This window comes from Echeneis naucrates, chromosome 5 (genome assembly GCF_900963305.1).
Source record: "Echeneis naucrates chromosome 5, fEcheNa1.1, whole genome shotgun sequence".
Classification (NCBI taxonomy): domain Eukaryota; kingdom Metazoa; phylum Chordata; class Actinopteri; order Carangiformes; family Echeneidae; genus Echeneis; species Echeneis naucrates.
The window spans coordinates 1,835,982-1,850,612 of NC_042515.1; the positions used below are offsets into that span (position 1 = coordinate 1,835,982).

Consider the following 14,631-nt stretch of genomic DNA (forward strand, 5'->3'; position numbering starts at 1 on the left):
ATGAATCACATTTTAATCCAAATGTTACTCTCAGATATTTAAATTTATTGATTAAATTGATCTATTCGTACAGACGCTGTCTCCCCATGTAAATGCGCGATGAGGGCAGGAAGCTGCCGGGAACCAATCAGGCGGCGCCAACTGGACGTTCTTCCCGGAATATTCCCCCGGCGACCAATCAGAGGGGAGAGCGTGGAAGAATACGGAAGCGATTCGCCCTTCTGACCAATAGGGGAACCGGAGTAGTGTGACGTGTTACCGGAAGAAGCCCGTACGCTCACTCCACTCTACCGGCGTCTCCTCCACTGAAGCATCAGCGGCGGCGGCAGCTCATGAGACACACGCAGGGGATTGTCCTCCTTCAGCCGCGGTCAAATACCTACATTTTACCCCAGTTTCCCCCGCAGAGATGTTGTGTCTAAGCGGACTGTCGGTGGCTCTGGCTCTGGCTCTGGTTCCGGGTCCCTCCGAAGCCCTGAAGGAGGGAGAGTGTGAAGGTAGGTCCTTGTTAGCTTCGGTTAGCTTCAGCATCTCCTCAATGGCTACCTGCAGCAGCAGCAAGAACTTTTCCAGGTGTTAAAAACAACCACACATGATCCCACACACTCTCCTGGACGTGTGTGAGGGTGCTGGGAGCTGGTGTGAGTCAGTTTCTGGTTTTTGGGTCGTAGGGTCAGACTGACCCGGGACTCTTAACTCAGACCAGGTTGCTTAAATCTGCTTGGAGGTAGACTGCTACCATCACCAGTCTAGTTCTGGTTAACTTGATGCCAGTCACAGCTAAGCATCAATACTTGTGAGGAACAAAACAAAAAAATACCCAAAAGACTGACATGATACTGAGAATACACTTATCTTAACTTTGCAGAGCAGTATATACAATGTCATTGATCATTCTTCCATGAGCTGATCAGCTGCATCTATTTTGATCGTCGAATAATTGCTCACATCCACTGCTGTAATTGAAAGCAACAAAGGATTTGTTCATCCTCGTTGCACAAAACTAAACATGATACAAAACTATTTAATCAGAGAACTCATCTTATCTCTAGGCGTTGGTCTAGAGAGAGAAGGAGCAGGGAAAAAAAGTTGTTTAATATCTGTTTTCCCCTACAACTTTGTTCCAGTGTGTGTGAGCTTCCTTGGGAAGTTTTACCAGTCACTAAAGGACAACAATGTGAAGTTCAACAGCGCAGACATTGAGAAGGCCATCACAAAGACCTGCAAAGAAGCCAAAGGCAAAGAAAACCGCTTTGTGAGTAAACTACAGACTTGGATTTGTTGTCAAGTGATTCTGATAAATATGTCATGTTCACCCTTGATAATGAGTGCTGATGTGGCCGGTTTTAAACTGTTGAGGCCCAGTTAATGTTTGAGTTTGTGGTTTAACTTCGTAGCTCTCAGATAGGAACACAGAGTTGGGTGGTAATGACAAAAAGCTGCTCAGCACAATTTGAACTTCCAATCCTTTTTAGGAGTAGAGAAATAAGAGCAGCATTTATAGATTTTTGGCAAATGCTCCTTCTCTACATACGAGAATACAAGAATATAGCCAGTGATTTCTTTGGGGCTGATGTGTATCTGAGTTGTGTGTACTTGTAAAACTTTTACCAGCCTCAGCAGCATCTTTGTCATTATATTCACACCAGGATTCTCACCAGCAGAAAAAACATATTATTCTGCATACAGTTGCTTTTGTAGAAGCACATCAGAGATGCAGTGAAAAGGTTGAGGAGGAATAATGAGGATTTTCTGACTGTTGGATGAAAACGTGTGCTGTGACTGAAACGCTCTTTGTGGTGGTGTTCCCTCAGTAACTGGTAGCTTTTTGGGTGGTCAGTAGAGCAGAAATCCAGTTGTGTTGTTGAACAGTTGTTGGTCTCACTCCTGCAGAGTAGATGCTTCTCTCTCAGTGATTCTTTGAACAAGTTTCGCAATAGCTGAGTTTGAAGAGGAGGTGGTGCTCACTCCACCTAATAAATCCTAATATACAGGTTTTGCCTTCAGTTGCCTTTGTTGTTTCTCGTCTCATATGCAAATCAAGCAAAGCTCGACCTGGCTGAATGATTTTTATTTTTTTACTAACAATCAATCACATGACCACTCGTGTGTGAATCACCAGCTCCCCTCACAGCAGAATCCTTCAACTCACTTTTGTTGAGGTTTGCTTTTATTACCTACTTTTACTGCTTTTCTTCAGTCACACTGTCATTTTTGCAGCTCCTCCTATTTCAACCTGCAAAGATCAGTTGGTTTGGAAAACCTCTGCATTGTTAACAAATATAATCTAGAAAATAGGGGTTAGGGTTACCTAACCCTAACCCTTTCTTGACTTTGTCAGAAGTAGCATGGATGTGATCTCCATTCTATCAAGTTAGAGTCAAAGGTCAATGTTAACAAGATGTTGACTTTGATGTCAACTCTTTGTGCTTGGTATCTTTTGAAACTTATGATTTACTTAATGTTAGATGGATTTATGTATCTATTTATTGAATTACTTTATTTTTAAAAATATTTGTTTCATATATTCTTTGGCCAGTAAAAAACTTCTTGGAAAATAAATGAATGTGTTTCTTCCTGTCTTGCTTCACACATGTAGTGTTACTACATTGGAGCAACAAGTGATGCGGCCACTAAGATGATCAACGAAGTGTCTAAACCGCTCAGCTACCATGTCCCAGTGGAGAAGATCTGTGAGAAACTGAAGAAGAAGGACAGTCAGATCTGTGAACTGAAATACGGTATGAAACCAAAGCCTTTGTTGCTACTTTAAAAACACTTCCCTCAGGACTAAACTCCCCTTCCACAGACTCTGGCTCCCATTTGGAGGAGCTGCTGATTTTTAGAACATTTTCTTTTATCTTTTAATTCTGAAAGTGAATCGACAAATAAGCTAAGCTAAATATATATATATATATATATATATATTACATTACATTAAGCTGTTTAAATGTTTAACGCACAGTGGCAAGGAGTGCATTAACTGGCAAATGTGGAGGCAGACCATTCTGTAGTATATGTAATATGTATGCAATAACCATAGATATAACTTTAACCTGCGTAACCGTGGACGCATCACAGCTGAAAACAGGCTCATACTTCCCCTTCATGCACGCTGTGAAGCAGATTGTCCACTCTGAAGTAAATTAGTTTTGCTAAGCACTACAAACAAGGAATAGCAAGGGCAGTTGTACCATTAAGGAGCTAAAAATAACCCCACAACAGCTGCTACAAAGACAATGTCTGTATTTCATTATACTCTTTCCGTCGTCCTCCATCTATCAGCTCATCTCGGCACCGATGTAACAAAACAAAGTCCATCAAGCAATTCAGATGTATAGTATAGAATTATCCCTTGCTTGCAGGTCATAATTTCCAGAAGTCCCCATTTTTGTGCTACAAACACAACACAACCATCCACAGTCGCCTGATCAAAAACTATAGATGGTCGCTGTATGTTGATTTTTCCCCTCTCTTGTGTTTCTCATGTAGACAAACAGCTGGACTTGACCACAGTAGACCTGAAAAAGCTTAAAGTGAAGGACCTGAAGAAGATCCTGGAGGAGTGGGGCGAGTCCTGTAAAGGATGCGCAGAAAAGTCCGACTTCATCCGTAAAATCACAGAGCTCATGCCCAAATACGCCCCCGCAGCCGCCAAGGCACGGACAGAACTGTAACTGCAACACAAAACCTAAACACAAACCAACCACACAACTCTGGACTTGACTTACTTGGACCAGTGAGGAGGACCAGGGGCAGAGGAGTTTAGTCTGACATGTCTTTTGTTTGATATTTTTTTAATTTTTATTTTATTTTGAGGATGTACACCCATCTGGTGATTCAGAAACATAGATGTTAGTGTAAACGCATCAGGCTGAAGTCCCATACTGTACTTTTAAACCAAGTGTGAGGGGAATGAACAGTGTTTTCGGTTTTCAGATATTTGGTGGCACAGAAGCACATAGGGCAGGTTCTTTTACTTGGTGTAGTCAAGATGTTACACATCAAGTCACTTAGAAAAACGACATTCAGCCATATCCATCAGCGTTGGCATCCTCAGATAGGGGCTCCTCTCTCTGCAGAGCAAGTTTGTTGTTCACCACGCTGCCCAAGATTTCCTACTCCAGCCAGGATTTGAATTAGCAGCCTCTTGCTCACAAACCTGCCTAACAAGCTGCTCTCAACGCTGCCTCGAGACCCAAAAGGATCTGAATGCCACGATGCTGTTTGGAAAAGCCATCATGTCATCACGATGAATGTGTTTAGCCTCTTGTAATTTTGCTTAGTATGGAGGAAGATGAGCCCAGGGTACCGCTCTTACTGAAACCTAAAGAAATAGTTTGAGAAGTTGGGAAATTTAGACTTGTTTTCTTGTTGAGTCAGATGAGACAATCGCTCATGTCTGTTAAATGCAGCTCAGTCGAGTGCAAAAACCACCTGCGTCCAAAAGTAAGAAAGCTCAGTAAATAACAGATCATCTCTCACTGTGTCAAACCTTTGCTTTGAGTTAAAGTCCGCTGGTTTCTCCAAGACATCCCCCTTCTTAACCTCCACCGTAGTCTCTCTGTATCAGCCTGCTGTTTGCAAAGTCACCCATAACCCAACTTAGTCATAGTTATAATACAAAAAAAAAAAGAAATCAAGGTAGATCTATTTTCTGTTTTAAGTTAAATTTAAAACATTTTTTTTTTTTTTAGACTTTTCTCATTCATGGCACTTTCACATCAGACTGATGCTGCACTTTATTGCCTGGTCAGTCATTCACAATGAGTTAAATGGCAAATAATGTGCTCCTAGTCTCAGTCCTACGCAATCAGCAGAGAGAATGAAGAAAAACATTAATTTAGGAATTCCAACACTGGCATCAAGAAAAGACCAGTGGACATTTAAAGACAGAGGAGGGTGGGGATTATGGGTGACTTTGTCAGTCTCACACATGAAGGTTCTTCAGTCGCTGTTGGCAAAGTAAGAAATATTTTGTTCAGATATTTATTGAGGATTTTCATTAAACATTTACCTTCTACATCTCTTTCATTTCAAAAGCAGGAATGGAGTTTTCATGTGTTCTTTTGGGGGGGATGGGGTTAATTTATTCTGACTGATTACATTGCAGATGTTTTCTGTCTTCTCCTGCAGCTGTTAAGTGTACTGAACAAAATAACTCATGAAATACTGCCTTCCCCTTTTGTCGGGGACACCCAGAGCATAAATGCTTAATCAGAAATTGGTTCGCAGAATTGCTGAAATGTAAAAAAAACTCCCAAAAAACTCAAAACTCAAAATTCTTTGAGGGCTGGCCGATGTCTAAAATTTGATCCCACGCTAAATGTTGTGAATCCAGCATTGTAACAATACTGATGCTTCCTAAACACGCGGAAACAACTCTGTCTTCTACATGTGGGGGCCACAGCTGAAAGTGAAGCAACCTTCGTCACTGGCTCTCCCACACTCCTGGACTTGTCTCTCAGAAAGGGATTGATATTTTATCGTTTGGTGCACCTAGAAATATGACTTGATAAACTCATGTGATACTTGATAAGATTTGATGTGGGGAAAATGAAAACTTAAAATATGCTGTTGTTTCACGTTGACCTTTCATGTAAGGCCCAGTCATTTGTTACAACTGTACTATTCTACTTTTTCATTAAAATATGAAAAAATCCATCTGGAGCACAAAATGGTTTGATTTCCTAAGAGTGTCTGTGTGACCAGAAATGTGAGATAAGATGTGTGTCTGTCACTGGCAAAACATCTGGCATTAAATTGTGCAATTAAACAATGGCCTAAAACTATAAATATGTATAAACCTGACGTGTCACGAGGAATGAAGTGTAAAAAAATACAAATAAATAAATAAGCAAACTAAAATACAACTGATAGAATTAAATCTATCTATCCATTCACATCCCTAAGTCTTTTACTATGTTTATTAACTCTGTAGGATAAACATGGAAAAATAAAAACGCAAAGAAAAGGAAAATCTTGAATTTTTAATGTTTAATAAAAAATCACATTTTTATGTCCATAGTTCTTCAAAATATATATAAACGTTTAACAAGGGATTTAAAATAAGAATAAATTGAGAAAATGTGAAAATAAATTTTATGTATTTAAAAATAATTAACAAAATAGATATGAATAATAAAAAATGAATGAACCAGATATACGTTATTAAAAATAAAATGAAAAGCTTCCTTTTTTAAAAATGTGTTAAATCGTTCAAAACAAGAAAACCTTAGACGTCACTACGCCCGCCGCGGTTGCGTCATCGCAGGCCCCGCCCTCCTCTGGGAAAGCGCACATTCCTATTGTCCAAGATGGCGGCGTCGGTGCAGGTCCTCCGATGCTGACATGTTTTTAAACGAGTTTTCGTCCTTTTTTCGATATTTATGCAAAAATCCAGCCTCCGGAGCCGGAGCGTCTGTTCGCCGTCGGCCTCGCTTCATCCGCTAACACCGCAGAAACCCGCTCCCGGGGCCGGATTCCCCGCTGCAGGCGCCGAAAAGTTTGAGCTCCATCATCCTTAGAAAATGAAGAGGCAGGCCGGGAGGGAGACGAGTCCGTCCAGGGCCGTCGCCAAACGGATCCGGGAGAGGGAGCGGGAGAGTGCGCGGAGGGAGGAGCTGCCGCCGCCGCCTCCGCTGGCTCTGCTGCTGGCGGAGAGCCGAGGATATCACCGCCGGAGCCGGAGCAGGGAGCGGGAGAAGCCGCGGCTGAGGGAGGAGCGGGCGGCCGCCCTGGAGCTCCACCACCGACACGAGCTCAGCCTCCTCGGCCGCCCGCCGCTCCGGACCACCACGGCGGCGGCAGCGGCGGCCGCGGCCGCAGCAGCCGCAGCGGCAGCCGCCGCCGCCGAGCTCCCGGCCGCCCGGCCGGGCACCCTGGAGTACAAAACCCTGCTCATCAGCAACCTGGGCTCGCAGGTGTCGGACGAGGACGTGGAGGACGCGCTGTTTCACGAGTTCAAAAAGTTCGGGGACGTCAGCGTGAAGCTGTCCCACACCCCGGAGCTGGGCCGGATCGCCTACGTCAATTTTCGGCATCCGGAGGACGCCAAGGAGGCCCGGCACGCCAAGTCCTCCAGGCTGGTGCTGGGGGACCGGCAGCTGAAGATCGAGCCCATGTACGTGAGGAGGCGGAGTGTCACGCCGCCGGACGTCGGCTACTTGCCCCTGCACGCACCCTACCCCTACCGGCAGCGCTCCCTGTCCCCGCCGGGCCCCGGGGTGAGCAACATCAGGGACCTCCGAGCCAGACACTACGCCCTGGAGACCCTGGGGCTGAGCCGGGAGAGGGAGAGGCTGCTGGATTACTACGGCATGCTGGATGAGAGGGGCCGGCCCTACGGCTTCCCTCCAATGCCGGTGGTGGAGGATTTAAAGCCGGAGGACGACCAGAGGGCCACCAGCAACCTTTTTATTGGGAATCTGGACGGTAATGTTACAGAGGCCGAACTGAGGAGGGGCTTTGACAAGTACGGCATCATCGAGGATGTTGTGATCAAACGCCCAGCCCGTGGACAGGGTGGCGCGTACGCTTTCGTCAAGTTCCAGAACCTGGACATGGCCCACCGGGCCAAAGTGGCCATGCAGGGACGGCTGATTGGTGGCAACCCAATAAAGATCGGTTATGGCAAAGCCAACCCCACCACAAGGCTTTGGGTGGGCGGCCTCGGGCCCGGAAACTCTCTTGCTGCTCTTGCTCGGGAATTTGACCGGTTTGGGAGCATAAGGAATATCGACTACGTTAAGGGGGACAGTTTTGCCTACATTCAGTATGAAAGTCTGGATGCAGCTCAAGCCGCCTGCACCCAGATGAGGGGTTTTCCCCTCGGTGGCCCCGAGCGGCGTCTGAGGGTGGACTTTGCAAAAGTTGAGGAGAGTCCGTCCCGGCCGTTTCCTCCGGGCTACCAGCCTCCCGTGGCGCTCCCGTCCCACTACGAGCTCCTCGGGGAGGCCTACAGCCGCCATCGAAGTCTGGAACGAGAGCTGAGGGGAGCCAGGGAGCGTTCGTCACCGCCCACCCACAGCCTCCTGTCCCAGCGGGAAAGAGACAGAGCCGTGCTGGAGAGAGACTACCCCACGAGCCCCACCAGGAGTTTGGAGAGGAGAGCGGGGGCGCTGGAAGCTTTCGGGAGGAGCGGGAGAGGAGCGAGGAGCCGGAGCAGGAGCAGGGAGCGATGGCTGAAGGAGAGGGAGGAGAGGAGGACCAGGAGGAGGAGCAGGAGCAGGAGTCTGTCAGCCGACAGACAGACAGAAGAGAGGGAGAAGGAGAGGGAGAAGGAGAGGGGGAGGTCAAGAGTCCGAGGTCCAGGAGGGGTGGTCTCTCCTGATGTGAGCCCAGACCGGGCCCGGGTCCGAGCCCCCGACTCCACCACAGAACCGAGAGACCACTCCCCCGACAGCGGCGTAGCAGGACGCCACTCCACCGCTAACGAAGAAGATCCACCGTCTGGCCGCCACCACGGCAAGAGGTCCTCCAGTGTGCACCTGAACAACCACCACCATCGAAACAGCGAGGTCATCGCCGCCAGCTCCCCCGCCATCCACACAGACACGCACACCTCCTCCTCTCCGAGCACGCTGTCGGAGTTCGCCCAGGCGTCTCTCTCCAAAACGTGGCACGGCTTCTTCGCTCTGAAGAACAGCAGCTTCCCCACAGACCTGTTCATGCTGGAGGGGGGGCCCTCGTTCTTCAACACGGTGATGAAGGACAGCCTGAAGCTGCAGAGCCAGAACCAGCCGAGCCAGCTGAAGATCGCCCAGAGGCTCCGCATGGACCAGACCCGCCTCGACGAGGTGTCGCGCCGCATCAAACTGGGGCGGCCCGACGGCTTCGCCATCCTGTTGGCCCTCCAGGGTCCCATCGATCGCCAGGCCCCCGCCCCCGAGCCGGGCCTGCAGGTGCGCTTGCTCCGCCACCTGGTGACCTACCTGCGGAACAAGGAGGCGGCGGGAGTCGTGAGCCTGCCTGCTGCGAAAGAGGGCGGGCCCGGGGCGATGCTGTACGCCTTCCCCCCCGGAGAGTTCTCTCAACAGTACCTGCAGGCAGCCAAAAGGACTGTGGGTAACCTGGATGAGGAGCACATGGTGATTGTGATCGTCACTGACACTAACTGATGACACTGAAGAGAACACACATGTACAGACGCTCGTGAAGGCATGCACACACACACACACACACACACACACACACACAGCGTCGCCCTGATGACGACAGATACTTCCATGTTTTTAGAAAGCTGCATTTTATTGTTGTATTCATTGTCTTATACATGAAACACAGCAGATTACACTACATCTTTTACGCTCTCCTTCCTTTATTACTTTACGTCTCCTGCTCTCTCCAGTTGAAATGTCACGTTCACGGGCGGCTCAGATTTTTCGGCCTTTCTGGGCCGATGAAGTGTTCAAAAACAGGCCTGTAATGGAAAACACTTAAAGGAGAGAGGAAGGAGAGGCCTCCTGCACACACAGGCCGACTCCAAGCTGGAACATATGACACTAAAACTGAGGGCTGGGGGGGTTGTTGTTTTATATGCTTGTTTACTTTGTCTTTTTTTTTGTTGTTGTTGTTGTCCTTTTTATTTGAATATCTCCAATACAAATGGGACTTTGGAGTCTTTTATACAAGGTGATTGGGGGAGGCAGAGTCCCGGCTTGGTCTACTTCCAGTTCGTCTCTTCTGCTTGCAGGTTGAGGCTGTTGTGAGCATCCTGGTCAGTCAGAGGAAACAAGCGAAATGTCCCGACCCCGTCCCGGGGACTGTATTCTTTACATTACTAGCCTTTTTATCAGTTGAACCATTCCAGTTTCTTCTTTCATTTTCGAAAGGTGTGAGTGTGTTTTGCTCTGTGTTGCATGCAGGAAAAAAGGAAAAAAAAAAAGTTTATATTTTGTCTGTCTAAACAAACAAAAAACAAAACAAGACAAAAAAAATGCTTCCCTTTCAGCACCCCGTTTCACTCGGGACATGTTCAGCTGGCCCGATGATGTTGCTGGTTCAGATTCAGGTTTTCTATTGTTCGCCGACTTTTCTTCAGTTTTAATCCATCCATCCTTCTCTGATCCATCCATCCAACCTGCTCCTCTCGTCACTTCAGCTTTACTAAACGTATCCCTCATTTCTTAAAGCAAACGTCATTGGCAGGCGGTTTTAGTTGGTTGTGTTTACAAGAATTTAATCAGCTCCAGAAGCAAAAAAAAAGAACACTGTCTGAACAGCTCATTTTAAAGCTCAGTTTCTGACCTTTGATATTTTCAGTTTTCACTTAGAAACCAGACCTGACTAAAAAATCAGACCACATGTGGATCAAACTTTATATTATATGGGACCTTTAAACACTAATTCAAACTTATAGTTTCTAGCATCCATGTTACGTGAAACTTCTGTGCCAAGATAATATTTTCGTAAAATTTAAACACTTTTTCCCACCCAGATGTTGTTGAATGAAATATTAGAGTTTAGAGAATTTATATTAAAAAAAGGTGGTAACTCTTCCATAAAGCTTCAACGAGGGCCAGAGATTTTTTTTTTCTCTTGTGGAAACGTGTTGTCGCGGTGTGAAACGGAGCCAGGGAAATGTAAATGTATTTTTTTTTTATCCCTGATAATGTCAGTATCACATTTGCTGTCAGATGATTTGTTTTGGACCGATCTGCCTCTGTAAACTTCTTCCACTACATTTTAGGTAGAAATATTCTACTTTGTACTCAACTACATGTTTTTTCAGAGCTGTCGTTGTTGTTGTTGGCCGTTTTGTACGTTTTGCAATTTATCTGTCACACACGATGTGATCATCCTGTAAAACATGATGCAAAAACAAACTGGTCAAATTTCTCCAAGTAAAAAAAAAAAAATAATAAATAGAATATATCTTAAATCTGCTTTAAAAAAATCCCTTGCTGTAAGACACAAACACTGAAAACAGGTTCAAATATTGTCTTTACGTATCAAAATAACATTTTGGGGACTTAATTCTAAACAAAATAGTTTTTACAGGATTTGGGATTTTTGGTTAAAATGTAATCTCTAAAAAAAAAGCTAAAAACAAAAAATGACTGAATGAATCAGTTGTTTATGGAGTCATTCAGGATGAGAATACTTCTCTGCTTTTACTCGTAAAGGAGCATTTCCGACTTTTACTTTTTTTTTAAGTGGAGACTGAATGCTTCTTCTGTCGATCAACACGATGGTCTGTCTCTCACCATGCTGTCTTAACTGCCATGATTTTAACACTAGCACTACAGACCTTTCCACTTCTCTTTTTGGGGTTCCTGCCGTTGCACGCTCTCCATTATCATCATCACCGTCATCACCCGTTCTGTTTTATCGTTGCCTCTGAAGGTTTCTCATCCCAGTGTCTTGGGTTCTTGGGCTTGAATGGGTTTTGATGAAGAAAAGTAAAGGATTTATGTTGAAACTGTGCAGGTGATCGGCTTCTGGAACAATTATCACTGAATGTTCGTCACCACCTGCACAATATAGATATATCCGTTTTGTATAATATACCAGTAAAGGAGACAAAAAAGGTGAAAGCACCATTTTTTTATATCTGCAGCCTGCAACGAATGAAAAGTTGTGAATCTATTTCCCACATCTTCATCTCATCTGAACTCGTGAAGTGCTGTGTCCCGACCGATGCACAGGCCAGGTGGAGTACAAATCCTTGACGACAATCGGTTTTTGTACACAGATTCCCTCTTTGGTTTTGTTTTTGTGTCGACATAGAAACATGTATTCTGCATTACAAAAATGTAATAAACATTTTATGCTCTTTGTAAAAGCATTTTGTGCTCATTATAAAGTTGGTAATCAGATTTACTCTGTTCTCAACTCATTTAAATTTAGTTTTTGTGAAACCAACTTGACAATAAACCCTCCAGCTTCCTGTGAAGTTTCATACACAAATATATTTTTTGTTCACTGTTCCAGAGACATGAAGGATTAATGATCGACAGTCTTCATATTCAGCTCCAAAAGCACTCAGCCTTAAATCAAGGTGTCTTAATAATTTACAACACTCATTGTACTTTTAGGAGAAGTGTTCGGGCCCTTTAGTTAAGTGAAGTGTCAATACAAACAATTTAATTTCATTCATTTGCACAAAATCACAGTATGATTTTCAACATTCTACGTAGATAAATTGTCCAAATAGGGAAAAAAGCCCAAGATCGTTCTTTGGTTTCAACCATTAAAAACATATTAGATGAAGCAATAATAAAGAAACTAATGTGGGACAAAAGCAACAGAGAGGAAGCCAATATCAAGACAGAAGTTTAAAATGTGCTTTAAAAGTTATAAAAGAAGATAACATCTTCAAATTTCTTCTTTGAATATTAGAACTTGTACTTTGATTAAAAGAAAAGGTGGAAATGTGACAGTAAAGGAAATGAAGCTCATTTGAGCGCCTCACTGAATAAAATGTCAGACAAAGAAGGAAAAATGACTAAATGTAAATGGAAAGTTTTACTTGTGAGATATAAGAGCAGTTTAATTCTGCTGAACAAATGTGCAGATTGCTTTTGACTAGTGGAATTTAAAGTCATTCTTGAAGAACTTTTCTGATGTAAGAGGATAAATCCTGCACTTAAGAGCCAACAGAAGTAAAAGTACCTTCATGTTAATTAAAAAATTTCAAATATGAAAGAAAAAAAAAAAGCTTTTTCAGTCATTATTGGGATATGATGCTTCATAGTCATTTAAGGTGGAACCATTTCAACTACTTTTTATTTTCTCAACTTAAGGGGGCATTAAATAAACCTGGGGGCTTAATGAAGTTAGTAAATGGGGAGTAGAGAAAAAACAAAAAGTTCTAGAAGACACTCATGGCTGCTGTCCAGCTTAATCCAGACCTCATAGAAATAAATCTATAATTACTTAAAAAAGAATCATATTTGGCCCAAATTTTACTTCATTTGTCTTCTTGTCGCAGCTCATCTTTCGGCCAACTTCGGTCAAAATCGGCTCAAAAAAAATAAAATAAAAGTAAATAAAAGTAAATAATTATTTGTAATTAGACGTCACCGGGAGGGGCGCTCTGAAGTGACGTCACGCGGTTGCTATCAGTCCCCACCGGAAGTTACAGGCAGAAAATGGGAATAATTTATTTCTGACTTTCATCTCACGCTGCATTTTTTGTTTGTTTGTTTGTTTTCACATCAATGGATATAGCACGATTAAACAAGACATTTATTTTGAAGGGGATCCATCACGTCCACGACCGGAAGAAGAATCCTGCAACAACCGTGAGTCCAAAACTGAAATGATGTTTGTTTGTTGGTTGGTTTTCTCGCTGGTTAAACTTTCCAGTTAATATCTGCAGAGAGGAAGCAGATTCATTTCAATTTACTGTCTCTCATCAGATTTTTAATGAATGAATTCCAGGAGAGTTGATTGAGGAAAAAAAAGTTTGTCTCTGTTTGACTTTTGTTTTGGTTTTAAGTTTTGTTTTGTTTTAAGTTTTATTAAATGTCTGAGGTGTTTGGAAAGCTGCTCAGAAATACACAGTCAAAATGCAGATAAAATAAAAACAGACTGCAGGAAAAAGATTGTAATGGTAAAAAAATAATGTATTTTGGTTCATTTAAAACATTCAGAAACAACACTGTTGTAAAAAAACATGTTGGAAGTCAGCCTCGGGGGGTTTTTGAGACACAATCCACTAAATAATGAGGCTCAGAAACAGAAATGATGAAATGCAGCTTCGGGGACGAAAATCTTGAACTGATTTCAGGATTCAGGATTTCATAGAGACTTGTTGTGTCTTTGCATAAACTGCGGGAGATAAAGTGACTCACTGTGCTTTTAGCTCACGCTTTTGGTCGTGCACTGGCAGAATCTCTGCAAACAGGCAGCATTTAAAAATTCAGCAGAGCTGAAATCAACATCTGTGTGTGATGATGATGATGATGTGTGGAATAGAAGCTGAGCTGTGTTGCACTGGATTGCGTTATCCTGCAGCAGTGTTCACATTATTGTGTCCACCCCCCCTCATGTTGTCGGACGTTATCTTGATTCCTTCAGCACAGGCCTTCTTTGAGCACAAGGAGGCAGCAGAGGAAAAGGAAAGGAAGCAGTGACGCCTCAATCGGCCTCCTGCTGTCATCTCATCTCTTCATACAACAGAGACGATTTCACTGAAACAGAGCTCACCTCCTTCCTGACCAGAAAAACAAACCCACTGGTTTCCAGTACGAATCATTTCTCGCTCCTTTTTTCAACTGAGTCAAATCCCAGCAGAGCAGGTTTAGAGCTAATCAGTGAAAAATTCTATCCTTCAGAGACAGAAACAAGGACGAGTGGAGGGGAAAGGTCATCAATTACTGATGGAAATAAAATAGATTTTAGCAGCAATAACAATAGTGTCAACAGGAAGTGGAGTGCAGAGCAGCTCTGGAGGAGAGAGAGAAATGGATCTGGACTAGATTGAATATGTTTGGTTTAGGGCGTTCACAGATCCATCAGATGAAATTATGATGCAAACCTCAAAAATGAAGCATAAAAATAAGTTTGAGTCAAATCACTGGGAAGCAGAGCTGAAAATCTTGTTCTTCAAATTGAATTTTCATGTTCAGTTGATTCATTTGGGCTTTTAAACAGGTCAGATAGTCTCACAGTTTGCTTCTCCAG

The 14,631-nt window shown here is 43.8% G+C and overlaps 2 protein-coding genes across 2 annotated transcripts; both read left to right on the forward strand.

The window, feature by feature from the left end:
* The first annotated feature begins 291 nt into the window (after positions 1-291).
* manf (mesencephalic astrocyte-derived neurotrophic factor) lies at positions 292-5,812 on the forward strand. Its single transcript, XM_029502418.1, has 4 exons — positions 292-497; positions 1,128-1,255; positions 2,600-2,741; positions 3,493-5,812. Exons 1-4 carry the CDS (start codon positions 410-412, stop codon positions 3,675-3,677), a joined length of 543 nt encoding a protein of 180 aa, XP_029358278.1. The 5' UTR covers positions 292-409; the 3' UTR covers positions 3,678-5,812.
* Positions 5,813-6,316: 504 nt separating this feature from the next.
* Positions 6,317-10,922, forward strand: rbm15b (RNA binding motif protein 15B). The gene has a single exon (XM_029503175.1). The coding sequence runs from the start codon at positions 6,531-6,533 to the stop codon at positions 9,117-9,119; it is 2,589 nt and encodes an 862-aa protein (XP_029359035.1). The 5' UTR covers positions 6,317-6,530; the 3' UTR covers positions 9,120-10,922.
* The last annotated feature ends 3,709 nt before the right edge of the window (positions 10,923-14,631 follow it).

Excerpts from the sequence above, each read along its gene's own strand:
- manf (XM_029502418.1), top strand. The coding sequence starts at position 410 with ATGTTGTGTCTAAGCGGACTGTCGGTGGCTCTGGCTCTGGCTCTGGTT. Across the intron at positions 498-1,127 it reads GAAGGAGGGAGAGTGTGAAG|TGTGTGTGAGCTTCCTTGGG; the intron begins GTAGGTCCTTGT and ends ACTTTGTTCCAG. Across the intron at positions 1,256-2,599 it reads AAGGCAAAGAAAACCGCTTT|TGTTACTACATTGGAGCAAC; the intron begins GTGAGTAAACTA and ends TCACACATGTAG.
- rbm15b (XM_029503175.1), top strand. The coding sequence starts at position 6,531 with ATGAAGAGGCAGGCCGGGAGGGAGACGAGTCCGTCCAGGGCCGTCGCC.